At 50.3% G+C, this 20379-nt stretch overlaps 1 protein-coding gene across 1 annotated transcript in view; it reads right to left on the bottom strand.

The window, feature by feature from the left end:
* Nucleotides 1-16710, bottom strand: part of ACOT7 (acyl-CoA thioesterase 7) — a 242841-nt gene extending 226131 nt beyond the window's left edge. The window contains exon 1 of the mRNA XM_073603660.1: nucleotides 16542-16710. Within this exon, the coding sequence (XP_073459761.1) occupies nucleotides 16542-16588 (47 nt within the window). The 5' untranslated portion in view covers nucleotides 16589-16710. The remainder of the gene's footprint in view (nucleotides 1-16541) is intronic.
* Between the last annotated feature and the right edge of the window lie 3669 nt (nucleotides 16711-20379).

Below are 20379 nucleotides of genomic sequence, written 5' to 3'. Positions count from 1 at the left end.
ACATTGGACCCAGAGACCTATACACTGGACCCAGAGACCTATACATTGGATCCAGAGACGATCTAGAAATGTATACATTGGACCCAGAGACCTATACACTGGACCCAGAGACCTATACACTGGACCCAGAGACCTATACATTGGATCCAGCCCAGAGATCATAGGAAGAGAACATATGGATATGCAGAGATTGCATTCAGCTGAGATCCATAGAGAAGGAGAACTTACTATCAAACCTGAACTTCTCCCTCCCTCCCCGTCATATGAGGACGCCTCTCCTCCCACCTCCCACAATTCTCTGAGCTACAGAAGCCTCTCCAATCCCAAATCTTTCCTAACTTCACACATCACTGACTGCTAATAACAGACTTAAAGCGGCATAAACCCCAAAAACAAAAATTGATTAGAATTACAGCTCCTAGATGTGATGGCTGCATTAGTTTTTTTTTTTTTTTTTTTTTTAGGTATTGTTACTACAGTATCTCACAAAAGTAAGTACACCCCTCACATTTTTGTAAATCTTTTCTTCTATCTTTTCATGTGACAACACTGAAGAAATGACACTTGTCTACAATGTAAAGTAGTGAGTGTACAGCTTGTATAACAGTGTAAATTTGCTGTCCCCTCAAAATAACTCAACACACAGCCATTAACCGCCTGCCGACCGCCAGCCGTCAATTGACGGCCAGGCGGCGCGGCTCTCGTTGCGGGAGGGCGTCATATGACGTCCTCCCATTTAAACAGGGAATGCGCGCGATCGTGCGCTCGCATCCCTGTTCCTTCGGTGGCGGCGTGTCACGGAGACACCGCTCGCCACCGAGGGGGGTGAACAGCCACTGGACATGGCTGTTTACCACGTGATCGGCCGTGCTGAAGTCACGGCCGATCACAGATAGGTCCACCCCATTGTGCACGGCGCATGCGCGCGATCGCGAGCGCGCTGCGCGTGCACACCGGTGACGGAGTGTTCCCGGGAACACTACTCGTCACCGACGCCGGTAAATAGCCATTGGCTGGCTGTTTACCCACGTGATCAGCTGTGATCCATTCACAGCCGATTATAAATGTAAACACAGAGCGGTAACTAGCTGTTACCAGCTCTTCTCTCCTCACACACTGTTTCCAGTGTGAGGAGAGAAGAGCCAGAAGCAGTGAGTTACCGATCTGTGTTCTGTAGTGTCTGCACCAACACCACACCTGTCCCATCACCCCCCCCAATTGTCATCTGTCACCCAACAGTCACCAGTGTCACCCAATAAAGTGCACCTGTCACATAAGGGACTGCCATCAGTGACAGTCAGCGGTGCACCTGTCACCCGTCACAAATCAGTGACAGTCAGCGGTGCACCTGTCACCCGTCACAAATCAGTGACCGTCAGTGACCGCCAGCCGTCACCCGTCAGTGACCGCCAGCCGTCACCCGTCAGTGACCGCCAGCCGTCACCCGTCAGTGACCGCCAGCCGTCACCCGTCAGTGACCGCCAGCCGTCACCCGTCAGTGACCGCCAGCCGTGCTCCTGTCACCCGTCACAAATCAGTGACCATCAGCGGTGCACCTGTCACCCGTCAGCCATCACCCGTCACCCATCAGTGACCGCCAGCCTTCACCCATCAGTGACAGCCACCCATCACCCATTACCCATCACCTGTCACCTTTTAGTGACCGTCACCCATCACCAGTAACTGTCCGTGGCCTGTCACCCATCAGTGACCATCGCCTGTCACACTGTCATCACCGATCAGTGAACGTCAGCTGCCACCTGTCACACCGCGTCATGTCCAAAAGAGTATTCAGCAGTGAGGAGGCATTCCAGATCCTCTCCATGACCGATGAGAGCAACGGGGAGTTCTCATCAGATTCCAATTTGGATTCTGATTCAAGTTCGGCATTTGAACCAAATAGTGAATCGACAAATGATTCGGAGGAAGAATGGGTCCCTCCCAAAAGGGCACGGCACTCAGGAAACCAGGATTATATTCCCAGGCCAGTACCAGCGCTGCCACCACCAATAGGCCCCAGGAACAAATTCCCAAGCCCAGTACCAGCGCTGCCGCCAGCGTTAGGCCCCGGGAACAATTGCCCAGTACCAGCGCTGCCACCACCAATAGGCCCCAGGAACAAATTCCCAGGCCCCATACCAGCGCTGCCACCAGCGTTAGGCCCCGGGAACAATTGCCCAGTACCAGCGCTGCCGCCGGCGATAGGCCCCAGGAACAAATGCCCAGACCCAGTATCAGTCCTGCCACATCACGCCTGAGTACCAGCACAGGAAATTCCAATCCAACTACTGGAGTGTCACACCCCCCAAGAGCCAGGGCCTCTACATACATGCCAGATGGTCTTGCCAACCCAATATGGCTGCCTTCCAACTCGGCATCGCCAATTATTCCCCCGTTCACAGCACTGCCAGGTGTGCAGACCAACACCCTCTCAGAGATTGATTTCTTTCATATGTTTTTGCCCGACACTATGCTGCAATTTATTGTGGACCAGACAAATTTGTATGCCCAGCAATATATTGCCAACAACCCCCAATCATCCTATGCCCGTCCTTTTGAGTGGAGAGATCTGAATTTGGAGGAGTTCAAAATGTTTATGGGCCTCACCCTAAACATGGGGATTACAAAAAAAAATGAAGGACATGCCTATTGGTCCACCCACCCCATCCACAATATGCCCATTTATTCTGCCCTAATGTCCAGGTCCCGGTACAAGATGATAATGCGCTTTCTTCACTTCAGCGACAACACCCAGTGCCCTCCCCACAATCATCCAAATTACGACAAGTTATACAAGATTCGCCCACTGATAAATTTCTTTTCTCAACAATTTGCAGAACTCTATGTCCCCGATCAGAAAATTTGCGTCGATGAGTCCCTGGTACCCTTTTCAGGCCGGCTAGGAATAAAGCAGTATATTCCTAGCAAAAGGGCCAGATACGGAGTAAAGTTATACAAGCTATGTGAGAGAGCCACGGGATATTTGTATGCATTCCGCATATATGAAGGAAAAGATTCCCAGCTCCAGCCCCCTGAGTGCCCGGCCTACATGGGCACAACTGGAAAGATTGTATGGGACCTGGCATACCCACTTCTAAACAAAGGATATCACATTTACGTTGACAACTTTACACCAGCCTGCCCCTTTTCAAACACTTATACATCGCAAAAACCCTGGCCTGTGGAATCTCCAGAAAAAATAGAAAGGGCTTCCCACAATCTTTAGTGAACAAAAAGCTGCGAAGGGGGGAAAGAGCATCATTGAGATGCAACAAAGTGCTGGCCTTGAGGTGGAAGGATAAGAGGGACGTGCACATGATGTCCACCATCCATGAAGACACTGCAATTGTGGTACAAAGAAGACAAGGTCCCATTGAAAAGCCAACATGTGTCCAAGATTATAATCTCTACATGGGGGGGTAGATTTTAACGATCAAATGATTCAGCCCTATTTGTCAATAAGGAGGTCCCGATTCTGGTATAAGAAGGTAGCAATTTATCTCATCCATTTGGCCATTTACAATTCCTACGTAGTCTACACCAAATCCATTGAAAGCCCCGCCCCCTTCCTAAAATTCATAGAAGAAGTTGTCACGTCCCTCATCTATCACCAAAGACCCCCCCCAAGAAGACCTTCGCTCTGAGGCTGTTTGCCGACTCCATGAGCGCCACTTCCTCTTCAGCATTCCACCATCTGAAGCAGGCCGAAGACGGCAAAAAAAATGTCGCGTGTGCACCAAAAGAGGATTTAGAAGAGATACCAGCTACCATTGTCCCCAGTGTCCCTCCCAACCTGGCCTTTGCATTGGTGAATGCTTCCAAATTTATCACACATCCATAAAATATTAGCCCATATTTTTAACCATTTCCCCATTTTCATCACCTGTGCTGACCATTTTCCATTCTTTCCCAAATAACCATGCCACTGCCTTCCATGTGAACTGACCCTGGCCTGTTTTTTGACTATGCCTCTGCCTACCGTTTGGACTGCTTTCATGTGAACTGACCCTGGCCTGTTTTGTGACTATGCCTCTGCCTACCGTTTGGACTGCCTCAACGTGAACTGACCCTGGCCTGTTTTATCAACTACTCTACTGCCTACCGCTTGGACTGCTTACATGTGAACCGACCCTGGCCTGTTTTATGGACTATGCTTTTGCCTACCGCTTGGACTGATCTGTTGCCCTGCTACTGTAGTACACAGGGGTCTCACATATGTGAGGGGCTCCAGAATTGTTTTTCTGGTTGGAGAAAACAATTATTTTTGTTTTCTCCGGGTTTCGGAATTAGGGTCTGGAGTCCGGAGGCTTCATAGAGATTTGGGTGGGTCGAAGCCTCTACCCCTGTGCCCCTGTGCACAGGTCTTACCTGATTGTGGCCCTCAGCCTGCTGCTGACTTACTGCCACCATGCCCATGCCTGTCCGCGGTACAATAATAAGTGTCTGCAGTTAACAGTGTACCAGGACCAATATTATGGCTGTGCTGGCTGTCTCTGCCTGGACAATTTCTATGGACTGTGCTGTGCCGACTATAGACAATATTCCTGCCTGCTGCCTGGATAGTTAATATTGCTGTCGCTAAGCACCTCCCTGCCTGCTGCCTGGACCAGTGCTCTCCTCTGTGGATACTACTAAAAGCACAGGTAATGCTTTTTTTTTACCCTTTCTGCAATAGAATTTATTTTGGATTGTAATTCTTGGTATGTGCATGCTATGTGTTAGAAATATGAAGGGTTTTCAAAAATGATAGGTTGCCAGGAAATTATATATGTCATTTATGCTCCTAGAACGCCTGATGGTGCTACTTTGATGTTGGGCCTCTGTATGTGGCCAGGCTGTGTAAAAGTCTCACACATGTGGTATTGCCATACTCAGGAGGAGTAGCAGAATGTATTTTGGGGTGTCATCTTTGCTACGTACATGCTATGTGTTGGAAATATCTGATAAATAGACAACTTTGTGTAAAAAAAAAAAAAAAATGCGTTTTCATTTTTTTTCCACATTTTCCAAAAACTTCTGGAAAAAAAAATGAACCGTTCAAAAGACTCATTATGCCTCATAGCTTATACGTTGGGGTGTTTGCTTTCCAAAATGGGGTCATTTTGGGTGCAATTCCATTGTCCTGGTGCTCCAGGGCCTTCAAAAATGCAATAGGTGGTTGAGAAATGAGATGTGTCATTTATGCTCGTAGAACGCCTGATGGTGCTACTTCAATGTTGGGCCTTTGTATGTGGCCACGCTGTGTAAAAGTCTCACACATGTGGCATCGCTATACTCAGGAGGAGTAGCAGAATGTATTTTGGGGTGTCATCTTTGCTACATACATGCTATGTGTTGGAAATATCTGATAAATGGACAACTTTGTGTAAAAAAAAAAAAAAAAATGCGTTTTCATTTTTTTCCACATTTTCCAAAAACTTCTGGAAAAAAAAAATGAACCGTTCAAAAGACTCATTATGCCTCATAGCTTATACGTTGGGGTGTTTGCTTTCCAAAATGGGGTCAGTTTGGGGGCAATTCTATTGTCCTGGTGCTCCAGGGCCTTCAAAAGTGTAAATGGTGGTTGAGAACTGAGATGTGTCATTTAGGCTCGTAGATGTTCGGCCTTTGTATGTGGCCAGGCTGTGTAAAAGTCTCACACATGTGGTATCGCCATACTAAAGAAGAGTAGCAGAATGTATTTTGGGGTGTAATTTGTTGTATGCATATGCTCTGAGAGAGAAATAACCTGTTAATATGACAATTTTGTAAAAAAATTAAAAAAAAAACACTCTTCATTTTGCAAAGAATTGTGGGAAAAAAATTACAACTTAAAAAAATTCACCATGCTACTTACTTAATACCTTGGAATGTCTACTTTCTAAAAAGGGGTCATTTAGGGGGTATTTGTACTTTTCTGACTTGTTAGTGTACCAAGAAATGAGATAGACCATCAGTACATCTGTGTGATCAGATGTGATCAATTTTCAGTGATTGGCACCATAGTTTGTAGACTCTATAACTTTCACAAAGATCAAATAATTTACACTAATTTGGGTTATTTTTACCAAAGCTATGTAGCAGTATAAATTTTGGCCAAAATTTATGAAGAAAAATTACTAATTTGCAAAATTTTATGACAGAAACAAAGAAAAAGGCATTTTTTTCACAAAATTTACGGTCTTTTTTATTTATAGCACAAAAAAATAAAAAACCCACTAGTGATTAAATACCACCAAAAGAAAGCTCTATTTGTGTGAAAAAAAGGACGCAAATTTCATATGGGTACAGTGTTACACGACTGAGTATGAGTAATTGTCATTCAAAGTGTGAGAGCGCTGAAAGCTGAAAATTGGTCTGGGCAGGAAGGGGGTGTAAGTGCACTGTATTGAGGTGGTTAATGTCTAAACCGCTGGCAACAAAAGTGTGTACACCCCTAAGTGAAAATGTCCAAATTGGGCCCAAAGTGTCAATATTTTGTGTGGCCGCCATTATTTTCCAGCACTGCCTTAACCCCCTTGGGCATGGAGGTCACCAGAGCTTCACAGGTTGTCACTGGAGTCCTCTTCCACAACTCCATGATGACATCACGGAGCTGGTGGATGTTAGAGACCTTGCGCTCCTCCATCTTCCATCTGAGGATGCCCCACAGATGGTCAATAGGGTTTAGGTCTGGAGACATGCTTGGCCAGTCCATCACCTTTACCCTCAGCTTCTTTAGCAAGGCAGTGGTGGTCTTGGAGGTGTGTTTGGGGTGGTTATCATGTTGGAATACTGCCCTGCGGCCCAGTCTCTGAAGGGAGGGGATCATGCTCTGCTTCAGTATGTCACAGTACATGTTGGCATTCATGGTTCCCTCAATGAACTGTAGCCCCCCAGTGCAAGTGTCTTGCAGAGAAAATTCCCCCGGCAGATAAGGACCCCCCCCCCCTGTACTGCGCAGGCGCAGCACGAACGGCTAAAGGAGCCACCGAAAATAGCCGAAGCTGAAAAACTTCAATCAGCTGTACATGGTGCCTGCGCCCACCATCCAAGTGGACATAGAGGGAGAATTAAAAAAAAAGCGCCGAGCAAAGCGAGGCCGTGGCCCGAAGCGTGGCGAGTGGCCCTCTTACAGATGCCGTGTACAGCTGATTTACAACTATTCGGCTATTTCCGCCGGCTCGTACTGCGCAGTACAGGGGGGTTCCTTATCCTCCGAGGGGAACTTTCTCAGCAAAACACCGGAAGCACTCATGGAGCCCCAGACCATGACTCTCCCACCACCATGCTTGACTGTAGACAAGACACACTTGTCTTTGTACTCCTCACCTGGTTGCCCCCACACACGCTTGTCACTATCTGAACCAAATACGTTTATCTTGGTCTCATCAGACCACAGGACATGGTTCCAGTAATCCATGTCCTTAGTCTGCTTGTCTTCAGCAAACTGTTTGCAGGCTTTCTTGTGCATCATCTTTAGAAGAGGCTTCCTTCTGGGACGACAGCCATGCAGACCAATTTGATGCAGTGTGTGGCGTATGGTCTGAGCACTGACAGGCTGACCCCCCACCCCTACAACCTCTGCAGCAATGCTGGCAGCACTCATATGTCTATTTCCCAAAGACAACCTCTGGATATGACGCTGAGCACGTGACCTCAACTTCTTTGGCGGACCATGGTGAGGCCTGTTCTGAGTGGAACCTGTCCTGTTATACCGCTGTATGGTCTTGGCCACCATGCTGCAGCTCAGTTTCAGGGTCTTGGCAATCTTCTTATAGCCTAGGCCATCTTTATGTAGAGCAACAATTCTTTTTTTCAGATCCTCAGAGAGTTCTTTGCCATGAGGTGCCATGTTGAACTTCCAGTGACCAGTATGAGAGGGTGAGAGCGATAACACCAAATTTAACACACCTGCTCCCCATTCACACCTGAGACCTTGTAACACTAACGAGTCGCATGACTCGTTGGGCCCAATTTGGACATTTTCACTTAGGGGTGTACTGACTTTTGTTGCCAGCGGTTTAGACATTAATGGCTGCGTGTTGAGTTATTTTGAGGGAACAGCAAATTTACACTGTTATACAAGCTGTACACTCACTACTTTACATTGTAGACAAGTGTCATTTCTTCAGTGTTGTCACATGAAAAGATAGAAGAAAAAATTTACACAAAATGTGAGGGGTGTACTTACTTGTGAGATACTGTATATTTTCTCCTGGTGATCCTGCCAGTAAGTCTGATGTATTTCAAGTTCCATTAACAGAACAAGCTGTCCAGACAAAATAGCAGTTAGAGGCCTGGCACCCAACCAGTGGGCCGCAGCCATGTGTGATTCTTTGGAATTTTCTGTGTGGCCCTTGGGGCCCCTTCAGATACTAAAGCTGGGTACACACTATTAGTAAAAAAAAACAAAAATCTGTCAGCTTTGGTCAGAGCCGCTGTATTATCTATGCAAGGTTATTTCCTTGATCTCCCCCGCTGAATACTCCGTGACCCTCTCCTGTATCATGTCTGCAGTCTCTGATCATCTCCTGTATCATGTCTGCAGTCTCTGATCATCTCCTGTATCATGTCTGCAGTCTCTGATCATCTCCTGTATCATGTCTGCAGTCTCTGATCATCTCCTATATCATGTCTGCAGTCTCTGACCATCTCCTGTACCATGTCTGCAGTCTCTGATCATCTCCTGTATTATGTCTGCAGTCTCTGACCATCTCCTGTACTATGTCTGCAGTCTCTGATCATCTCCTGTACTATGTCTGCAGGTCTCTGATCATCTCCTGTACTATGTCTGCAGTCTCTGATCATCTCCTGTACCATGTCTGCAGTCTCTGATCATCTCCTGTATCATGTCTGCAGTCTCTGACCATCTCCTGTACCATGTCTGCAGTCTCTGACCATCTCCTGTACCATGTCTGCAGTCTCTGATCATCTCCTGTACCATGTCTGCAGTCTCTGATCATCTCCTGTACCATGTCTGCAGTCTCTGATCATCTCCTGTACCATGTCTGCAGTCTCTGATCATCTCCTGTACCATGTCTGCAGTCTCTGATCATCTCCTGTACCATGTCTGCAGTCTCTGATCATCTCCTGTACCATGTCTGCAGTCTCTGATCATCTCCTGTACCATGTCTGCAGTCTCTGATCATCTCCTGTACCATGTCTGCAGTCTCTGATCATCTCCTGTACCATGTCTGCAGTCTCTGATCATCTCCTGTACCATGTCTGCAGTCTCTGATCATCTCCTGTACCATGTCTGCAGTCTCTGATCATCTCCTGTACCATGTCTGCAGTCTCTGATCATCTCCTGTATCATGTCTGCAGTCTCTGATCATCTCCTGTATCATGTCTGCAGTCTCTGATCATCTCCTGTATCATGTCTGCAGTCTCTCACCATGTTTTGCACCTGCTATCTATTGATACGGTGCAGTGCAATGCTTTGCACAGGCATTTTTCCCTGCAAAAATATGTGCATTTATTATTATTATTATTTTTAATGGTGGGTCTTTAGGGCAGCACTACATATAAAATGGGGTGCTAATGCACGCCCTCAGACCAACCCCCCACCCCCCCAACCACAACACCTGCACTAATTTTTCCAACACAACATGCCAAAATGTTACTGCTCCTCCTGATGATCTGCATTGTATGTGTATTCAAAAACAAACACATCCATGGAATGCAGCACACTGCAGTATCCGTCTCACCGTGCATTGCAGTATAATGGTGCAGCAACCCATGCATGCGATGCCGGCCTAATGTTCCCAGGAACAGCTCCTCATATTCTGAGAATGGTAATCAGTGTACCAGCTGAGAACTCGGAGCGCCACCTGTGCCGCCACCTGTCACTGTGCATTATAATTGTGATGAAGAAATGAAAAGGATTAAAACATTTTTATTAGAAATCATTCAATTAGATTTAAAGCCGATTACTAAAATCTCATCGAATTAAACATGTTGATGTCATTTTAAATATCTTAACCACTCAAAGACCCGGACTTTTTCTGACATTTCTTGTTCACAAGATTGAATCTGTATTTTTTGCTAGCAAATTACTTAGAACCCCCAAACCTTATATACTATATTACCAAAAGTATTGGGACACCTGCCTTTACACACACATGAACTTTAATGGCATCCCAGTCTTAGTCCGGAGGGTTCAATATTGAGTTGGCTCCGCCCTTTGCAGCTATAACAGCTTCAACTCTTCTGGGAAGGCCGTCCGCAAGGTTTAGGAGGATGTCTATGGGAATGTTTGACCAATCTTCCAGAAGAGCATTTGTGAGGTCAGGCACTGATGTTGGATGAGAAGGCCTGGCTCACAGTCTCCGCTCTAATTCATCCCAAAGGTGTTCTATTGGGTTGAGGTCAGGACTCTGTGCAGACCAGTCAAATTCCTCCACCCGAAACTCGCTCATCCATGTCTTTATGGACCTTGCTTTGTGCACTGGTCCCAATCATTTGGTGGAGGGGGGATTATGGTGTGGGGGGGAGGGGGGATTATGATGTGGGGGGTTGTTTTTCAGCGTTTGGGCTTGGCCCCTTAGTTCCAGTGAAGGGAACTCTTAAGGCGTCAGCATACCAAGACATTTTGGACAATTTCATGCTCCCAACTTTGTGGAACAGTTTGGGGACGGCCCCTTCATGTTCCAACATGACTGCCCACCAGTGCACAAAACAAGGTCCATAAAGACATGGGTGAGCGAGTTTGGGGTGGAGGAACTTGACTGGCCTGCACAGAGTCCTGACCTCAACCCCATAGAACAGCTTTGGGATGAATTAGAGTGGAGACTGCGAGCCAGGCCTTCTCATCCAACATCAGTGCCTGACCTCACAAATGCTCTTCTGGAAGAATGGTCAAACATTCCCATAGACACCCTCCTAAACCTTGTGGACGGCCTTCCCAGAAGAGTTGAAGCTGTTATAGCTGCAAAGGGCGGAGCCAACTCAATATTGAACCCTACGGACTAAGACTGGGATGTCATTAAAGTTCATGTGTGTGTAAAGGCAGGTGTCCCAATACTTTTGGAGATAGATAGATAGATAGATAGATAGATAGATAGATAGATAGATAGATAGATAGAGAGATAGATAGAGAGATACTACAGAATAAAATGCTGGCTATTGCAATTTTTTTATGTCACTTTTTTTGCACAGCAGTCTTCAAAAAGTATTTTTTTGGGGAAAAAAATACACTTTAATGAATTATAAAAACAAATATTTCTTTGTATAATATGAAAGACAATGTTACACCGAGTAAATAGATAACCAACATGTCACGCTTTATAATTGCGCCCGCTCATGGAATGGCGCCAAACGACGGTACTTTAAAGATTTCTATAGGCGACGCTTTAAACATTTTTACAGGTTACTGGTTTAGAGTTACAGAGGAGATCTAGTGCTAGAATTATCGCTCTCACTCAGACATTTGCAGCGATACCTCACATGTGTGAAGCAAACACCATTTACATATGTGGGTCTGACCTGTGTATGCATTCACTACTGTGTGTGAGCACACGGGGATGGGGGCGCTTTAAAAAATAAATAAATAAAAGCACTCTGACCCCTCTACACCCCAGATATCCCCCCCCCCAGCACTCTGACCCCTCTACACCCCAGATATCCCCCCCCCAGCACTCTGACCCCTCTACACCCCAGATATCCCCCCAGCACTCTGACCCCTCTACACCCCAGATATCCCCCCAGCACTCTGACCCCTCTACACCCCAGATATCCCCCCCCCCCCCCAGCACTCTGACCCCTCTACACCCCAGATATCCCCCCAGCACTCTGACCCCTCTACACCCCAGATATCCCCCCAGCACTCTGACCCCTCTACACCCCAGATATCCCCCCAGCACTCTGACCCCTCTACACCCCAGATATCCCCCCCCCCAGCACTCTGACCCCTCTACACCCCAGATATCCCCCCAGCACTCTGACCCCTCTACACCCCAGATATCCCCCCAGCACTCTGACCCCTCTACACCCCAGATATCTCCCCAGCACTCTGACCCCTCTACACCCCAGATATCCCCCCAGCACTCTGACCCCTCTACACCCCAGATATCCCCCCCCCCAGCACTCTGACCCCTCTACACCCCATGACGGCGATCAGCGACTCTGTGGCGGACAAACTGGACACTAACTGACACTTTTTGAGGACCAGTGACACTAATAGAGTGATCAGTGCTAAAAATATGCACTGTCACTGTACTAATGACACGGCCAGGGAAGGGATTAACTCCAGGGGGCGATCAAAGGGTTACCTGTGTTCCTAGGGAGTGATTACTAACTGTGGGGGGAGGTGCCTTGACTGGGGGGGGGGGGGGTGGGTAAAGATCTGTGTTCCCGCTTAGTAGGACCACAGAATCAGTACATTCCCCTCCGACAGACCTCCGAATGATCGACGGACGCGCCGATTGGCTCCCGCTGTGTCCAATCCCAGCGGGTGCGGGTCGCTGGCGGTGTGCCCACGCCCCAAACCCAGAAGTGTCAGATCACGTACTAGGTAAGTGATCTGTCACAGAGCGACCGCCCTGCCACAGGGCGATACGCAAGCGGTTAACACCACTTTAATTCCAGAGCCAAGTAAGAGGTGAGGGCGTTGCTGCGATCGTCCATGAAAATTGTTCTGCAACACAAAAAAAATGCTTTTAAGCGGAACTAAAAGAGAAGTTCTAGAAAACTGCGAGCAGGTTGGTCTTTCTGGTCTCTCCTGCAATAACAAACACTTACCTGCTTGCTCCGGTCTTCTACTGAATGCACACCGATCAGGTCACACTCACATTCTTCGTACTCTCAGGCTGTGCCGGAATGTCGGATTCCCGTGTACATGTGCGGGATGACGTCATTCCACCACCGACCAATCCAGAGGCTGAAAACCCAGCGCCCGGAAATAGAGAAGAAGGTGACGGTGACCGGCGAGGGATGTAACTGTCCCGTAGCTCTGCTTTAAAGACATTCTCAAGCATGTTAATTAACCTCTTCAATACCGAGGCACTTTTACCCCCCTTCCTGCCCAGGCCAATTTTCATCTGTCAGCGCTGTCACACTCTAAATGACAATTGCGCGGTCATGTGACACTGTACACATAGGACATTTTTATCTTTCCCACAAATAGAGCTTTCTTTTGGTGGTATTTAATCACCGCTGGGTTTTTGTTTTTTGCTAAAATAATTGAAAATGTTGAGGGCTGTAAAGAAGAGAAGACGGCAGATAAACGGGTACAACTTATGTAGGAGGATTTGTGTATCACCTGAGGCAGGTCACTTCACTGGGGATATGGAGGGTTTACAACCAATTATAGGATTTGTAGATTTTTAAAGAACCTCTCCCCACTGTACAGGATTTAATTTATTTTTAATTGGACCCCCCCCCCCCCATAGCTGCGCCCGGCTTCTTGTTCCCGTTTGACATTCGTTTACAATTTAGGGGGGTGGAGTCCTAATAACTGCTTTATAAATACCCCTCTGGGTGCAAAAAACAAAAAATGCTCCTTTATATTTGTCACCTTGTGAGAAAGAAGACGAGCAAGGAATTTATAAAACCAGAATATGAAATGAAAGCGTTATAAATCCCCATGTGGAATGATTTAGGTGGGAAATTGGGTGACAGACGCCCCCTGAGACATATGATGGGGGGGAGGGGGGGGGTATCTGGACTTCTATGAAAGGGTTAAAGAAGAACACCGGCAGCACCATTGTTATATAAACAGAAGAATCACAAAACAAGAAATCTATAAACAAATCTGCAATTTTGTTTCAATGTTTATAAATAACGGTCACCTGAAAGACGGCAGTCACATGACCCAACTGGCACGCCGCCCTCACACTGCACACACTGCCACCTCGCTGTCAGAATTAGATATTACATGCAGTTCTATGTATGTAGATAAGGCAAGCACCACCACACTGCAGAATCCCCAGCCACTCCCCCTCCCCCCCCACGAGGACCAACAGCACTTCCCACCCCCCCCCTGGAATACTCGGCATCCCATCTCTGCTGGGGAGTCCCCAACACTCACCTCCTTCCCCCAGGCACCCTCAGTACCAAACCCCCCCCCCCCAGGGACCCATGGCACACGTCCTCTCCTGGATATCCCCATCATTCTCCCCCTTCCCCCATGGACCTTCAGTATCAGCCCCCCAGCACTGCTCTTCTTCCACCCCTCAGTACCCCTCTTCTCCACCCCCCTCCCCCCGGGCTCCCTACATTTCTTTCCTTGCCACAGGGACCCTCAGCTGTCCTCACTATCCCCAGTGACCCCACACACTCCTCCTCCAGGGACCACCAAAACCCCCACCCCAGTTCCCCCCAGCATCCCTGTCCTCCACACCTCTCCCCCCAGGACCCCAATATCAGCACCACTCCCACCTCCCAAGGAACTCTGAGCACACCCCCCCCCCTCCTCCAGGGACCCCCCACAATCCTTTCCTTGCCACAGGGACCCCTGCACTCCTCAATATTCCCAGGACCCTAAACACTCCTCTCGATCCCCAACCAGGGACCCCCAGCACTGCTCCCCCCCTCCCCCACCAAGGAATTCTAAGCACACCCCTCCTTCTCTAGGGACCCCCAGCACTCCCTTCCTCTCCTCCCCCAGGGACCCCCAGCACTCCCTTCCTCTCCTCCCCCCAGCGACCCCCAGCACTCCCTTCCTCTCCTCCCCCAGCGACCCCCAGCACTCCTTCCTCTCCTCCCCCAGCGACCCCCAGCCACTCCCTTCCTCTCCTCCCCCCAGCACTCCCTTCCTCTCCTCCCCCCAGCGACCCCCAGCACTCCCTTCCTCTCCTCCCCCAGCGACCCCCAGCACTCCCTTCCTCTCTCCCCCCAGCACTCCCTTCCTCTCCTCCCCCCAGCGACCCCCAGCACTCCCTTCCTCTCCTCCCCCCAGGGACCCCCAGCACTCCCTTCCTCTCCTCCCCCCAGGGACCCCCAGCACTCCATTCCTCTCCTCCCCCCAGCGACCCCCAGCATTTCATTCCTCTCCTCCCCCAGGGACCGCCAGCACTCCATTCCTCTCCTCCCCCCAGCATCACCCCTCCCCCCAGGGACCCCAGCACTCCATTCCTCTCCTCCCCCCAGCATCACCCCCTCCCCCAGGGACCCCCAGCACTCCATTCCTCTCCTCCCCCCAGCATCACCCCTCCCCCCAGGGACCCCCAGCACTCCATTCCTCTCCTCCCCCCAGCATCACCCCTCCCCCCCCAGCACTCAATTCCTCTCCTCCCCCGGCACTGCTCCCACCCCCCAAGGAATTCTGAGCACACCCCTTCCCCCTAGGGACCCCCAGCATCACCCACTCCACTCCTCTCCTCCCCAAGGGACCCCAAACACTCCTCACTATTCCCAGGACCCCAAACACTCCTCTTGATCCCCCCAACCAGGGACCCCAGCACTGCTCCCCTCCCCCCCAAGGACTTCAGAGCACACCCCTCCTCCCCTAGGGACCCCCAGCATTCAACTCCTCTCCTCCCCCCAGCATCGCCCTCCCCCCACAGGGACCCCCAGCACTGCTCGCCCCAAGGAATTCTAAGCACACCCCTTCTTCTCCATGGACCCCCCACATTCCTCCCCCCCAGCATTAGCACACCCCTTCTTCTCCATGGACCCCCCACATTCCTCCCCCCCCAGCATTAGCACACCCCTTCTCCATGGACCCCCCACATTCCCCCCCCCTCCAGCATTAGCAAACCCCTTCGCACACCCCTTCTTCTCCATGGACCCCCGACATCCCCTCCAGCATTAGCACACCCCTTCTTCTCCATGGACCCCCCATATTCCTCTCCCCCCAGCATTAGCACACCCCTTCTTCTCCATGGACCCCCCACATCCCCCCCCCTCCAGCATTAGCAAACCCCTTCGCACACCCCTTCTCCATGGACCCCCGACATCCCCTCCAGCATTAGCACACCCCTTCTCCTCCATGGACCCCCCACATTCCTCTCCCCCCAGCATTAGCACACCCCTTCTGCATGGACCCCCCACATTCCTTTCCCCCCAGCATTAGCACACCCCTTCTTCTCCATGGACCCCCCACATTCCTCTCCCCCAAGCATTAGCACACCCCTTCTTCTCCATGGACCCCCCACATTCCTCTCCCCCAAGCATTAGCACACCCCTTCTTCTCCATGGACCCCCGACATCCCCCCCCCCCTCCAGCATTAGCACACCCCTTCTCCTCCATGGACCCCCCACATTCTTCCCCCCCCCAGCATTAGCACACCCCTTCTCCTCCATGGACCCCCCACATTCCTCCCCCCCCCAGCATTAGCACACCCCTTCTTCTCCATGGACCCCCCACATTCTTCCCCCCCCCAGCATTAGCACACCCCTTCTCCTCCATGGACCCCCCACATTCCTCCCCCCCCCAGCATTAGCACACCCCTTCTTCTCCATGGACCCCCCACATTCCTCTCCCCTCAGCATTAGCACACCCCTTCTTCTCCATGGACCCCCCACATTCCTCTCTCTCCCCCCCCAGGCCTCTTTCTGCAGAGTCACAGATGACGTCACTCCGGTGTGGGCGGTGCCGCCACGTGCAGGGTGACATCTCTCCGGTATAGGTGAGCGCTCACCTGCTGATCTGTATGCCGGAGGCGGCGGGTTCCTTGTGCTGAGACATCTCCGTCCTTCTATGGCGGGGGGTGGAGGGAGAGCCGGTATCCTGCCGGTGGATGCTGAGCCGGGGGAATGGGGGTGTGACTACAGCCGGCTCCTCCCACCTCCTGCCAATGAATGAGGGGACACGCCTCCCGTGACAAACTGCAAGGACTGGCTCCGCCCACCCAGGTCAATTCACAAATCTGTCACTAAAGATACAAATGTATCCGATCCGTCATTATAATCAATATCTGATCTATTGTGTCCAATACTAATCACAGAGGACAATCTATCATTATCAGATCTGTGGGGCGCTCCCCTCCCCCTCTTGTTGGTCACATATCTGGGTCTGTATGTAATAAGGCCCCGCCCCCTACACCGGCTCGTGTGATAGTAGATGGAATCAGTGTTCCGCCAATCACAAGAACCGGTCTAGGGGGGCGGGACCTTATTACTCACATAGACCCAGATATGTGACACTCAGGAGGGAGGTGTCAGCTGTGTGATCCAGGGAAGGCTGCATTGATGGGCTCAGTGAGGTTGCATTGATGGGCACAGTGAAGCTGCCATGATGGGCACAATGAGGCTGCATTGATGGGCACACTGAGGCTGCATTGATGGGCACAGTGAAGCTGCATTGATGGGCACAATGAGGCTGCATTGATGGGCACACTGAGACTGCATTGATGGGCACAGTGAAGCTGCATTGAGGGCACAGTGAAGCTGCATTAATGGGCACAATGAGGCTGCATTGATGGGCACACTGAGGCTGCATTGATGGGCACAGTGAAGCTGCATTGAGGGCACAGTGAAGCTGCATTGAGGGCACAGTGAAGCTGCCATTATGGGCACAGTGAGGCTGCACTGATGGGCACAGTGAGTCTGCATTCATGGGCACAGTGATGCTGCATTGATGGGCAAAGTGAGGCTGCATTGATAGGCACAGTGAGGCGCGATTATGGGCACAGTGATGCTGCATTGATGGGCACAGTGAGGCTGCATTGATGGGCACAGTGAAGCTGCATTGATGGGCACAATGAGGCTGCATTGATGGGCACACTGAGGCTGCATTGATGGGCACAGTGAAGCTGCATTGAGGGCACAGTGAAGCTGCATTGAGGGCACAGTGAAGCTGCCATTATGGGCACAGTGAGGCTGCACTGATGGGCACAGTGAGTCTGCATTCATGGGCACAGTGATGCTGCATTGATGGGCAAAGTGAGGCTGCATTGATGGACACAGTGAGGCGCGATTATGGGCACAGTGATGCTGCATTGATGGGCACAGTGAGGCTGCATTGATGGGCACAGTGAGGCTGCATTGATGGGCACAGTGAGGCTGCGATTATGGGCACAATGAGGCTGCATTGATGAACACAGTGAGGCTGCGATAATGGGCAAAGTGAGGCTCCAATTTTTGGCAAAGTGAGTCTGCATTGAAGGGCACAGTGATGCTGCATTGATGGGCACAAGGAGGCTGCATTGATGGGCACAGCGAGGCTGCAATGATGAACAAAGTGAGGCTGCAATTATGGGCACAGTGATGCTGTATTGATGGGCACAGTGATTCTGCATTGATGGGCACAGTGATGCTGCATTGATGGGCACAGTGAGGGTGCGATTATGGGCACAGTGAGGCTGCATTGATGGGCACAGTGAGGCTGCATTAATGAACACAGTGAGGCTGCCATTATGGGCAAAGTGAGGCTGCATTGATGGGCACAGTGAGGCTGCGATTATGGGCACAGTGAGTCTGCATTGATGGGCACAGTGAGGCTGCGATTATGGGCACAGTGAGGCTGCGATTATGGGCACAGTGAGGCTGTGATTATTGGCACAGTAAGGCTGCATTGATGAACACAGTGAGGCTGCGATTATGGGCACAGTGATGCTGCATTGATGGGCACAGTGAGGCTGCGATTATTTGCACAGTGAGGCTGCGATTATTTGCACAGTGAGGCTGCGATTATGGGCACAGTAAGGCTGCGATTATGGGCACAGTGAGGCTGCGATTATGGGCACAGTGAGGCTGCGATTATGGGCACAGTGAGGCTGCATTGATGGGCACAGTAAGGCTGCGATTATGGGCACAGTGGTGCTGCGATTATGGGCACAGTGGTGCTGCGATTATGGGCACAGTGATGCTGCATTGATGGGCACAGTGAGGCTGCGATTATTTGCACAGTGAGGCTGCGATTATTTGCACAGTGAGGCTGTGATTATGGGCACAGTAAGGCTGCGATTATGGGCACAGTGAGGCTGCGATTATGGGCACAGTGAGGCTGCGATTATGGGCACAGTGAGGCTGCATTGATGGGCACAGTGAGGCTGCGATTATGGGCACAGTGGTGCTGCGATTATGGGCACAGTGGTGCTGCGATTATGGGCACAGTGAGGCTGCATTGATGGGCACAGTGAGGCTGCATTGATGGGCAAAGTGAGGCTGTGATTATGGGCACAGTGAGGCTGCATTGATGAACACAGTGAGGCAGCATTGATGGGCACAGTGAGGCTGCGATTATGGGCACATAGGTAGGCTGCCTTTGATGGGCACTGGTGAGACTGCATTGATCTCTTGTATCATGTCTGCAGTCTCTGACCGTCTTTAGTATGATATTCTCAGTCTTTAACCATTGCCTGCATCATGTCCGCAGACTCTAACCATCTCTTGTATCATGTCCGCAACCTCTGACCATCTCTTGTCTTATATCAGGTCTGCAGTCTCTGAGGGGGAGTCTGAAGAGGAGTCAAGAGTGGGAGTGCCACCAGGATGGGGGTCATGGGAGAAGTCAGACGTGTGTGGACTGTGGAGAGGAGATTATAGGATAAAACCAGAGCCACCAAGCTGGAGCCGACTGACTGAGCCCTGCACAGTGCACCTGAGAGGAGGTCAATGACAGCGCTGCCAGGCAATTCTAAGGGGGGGGGGGGGGGCATATTTGTCTGGAAGCACTGAGATTACACTGGAAGGCACTAGGAGATTACTCTGGGAGTACAGAGATCACAATGGGAGACCCTGGGAGATGGCACTGGGAACACTGGAAGTACCGAGATCACACTGGAAGGCACTGGGAACACTGAGGGTATGGAGATCACACTGTACGACACTGGGGGTATGGAGATCACACTAGAAGGCCCTAGTAGGTGACACTGGGAAAACTGGAAGAACTGAGATCACACTGGAAGGCACTGGGAAGACTGGGGGTATGGAGATCACACTAGAAGGCCCTAGTAGGTGACACTGGGAAAACTGGAAGAACTGAGATCACACTGGAAGGCACTGGGAAGACTGGGGGTATGGAGATGACACTGGAAGGCACTGGGAAAACTGGGGGTATGGAGATCACACTGGAAGCCCCTGGGAGATGGCACTGGGAACACTGGGGGTATGGAGATCACACTAGAAGGCCCTAGAAGATAACACTGGGAACACTGGAAGTACTGAGTACTGAAATCACACTCAATGACACTGGGAGATGACACTGGAAACATAGGGGTATGGAGATCACACTGGAAGGCCCTGGGAGATGACATTGGGAACAACAGAAGTAATATGATGACACTGGAAAGTACTGAGAGATGACACTGGGATCACAAGGGACATGGAGATGACACTGGGATCACAAGGGACATGGAGATGACACTGGGAACACTGGAAGTACTGAGAACTGAGATCACACTGGAAATGACACTGGGAACACTGGAAGCACTAAGCGCACACTGGAAGGCACTGGGAGATGACACTGGGAACACTGGAAGTATTGAGATCATACTGGAAGGCACTGGGCACACTGGGGTATGGAGATCACACTGG

Source organism: Aquarana catesbeiana, linkage group LG10 (assembly GCF_042186555.1).
Source record: "Aquarana catesbeiana isolate 2022-GZ linkage group LG10, ASM4218655v1, whole genome shotgun sequence".
Lineage (NCBI taxonomy): Eukaryota > Metazoa > Chordata > Amphibia > Anura > Ranidae > Aquarana > Aquarana catesbeiana.
Note: the sequence above shows the minus strand (reverse complement) of the source record. Positions and strands in the feature narration are given on the sequence as shown.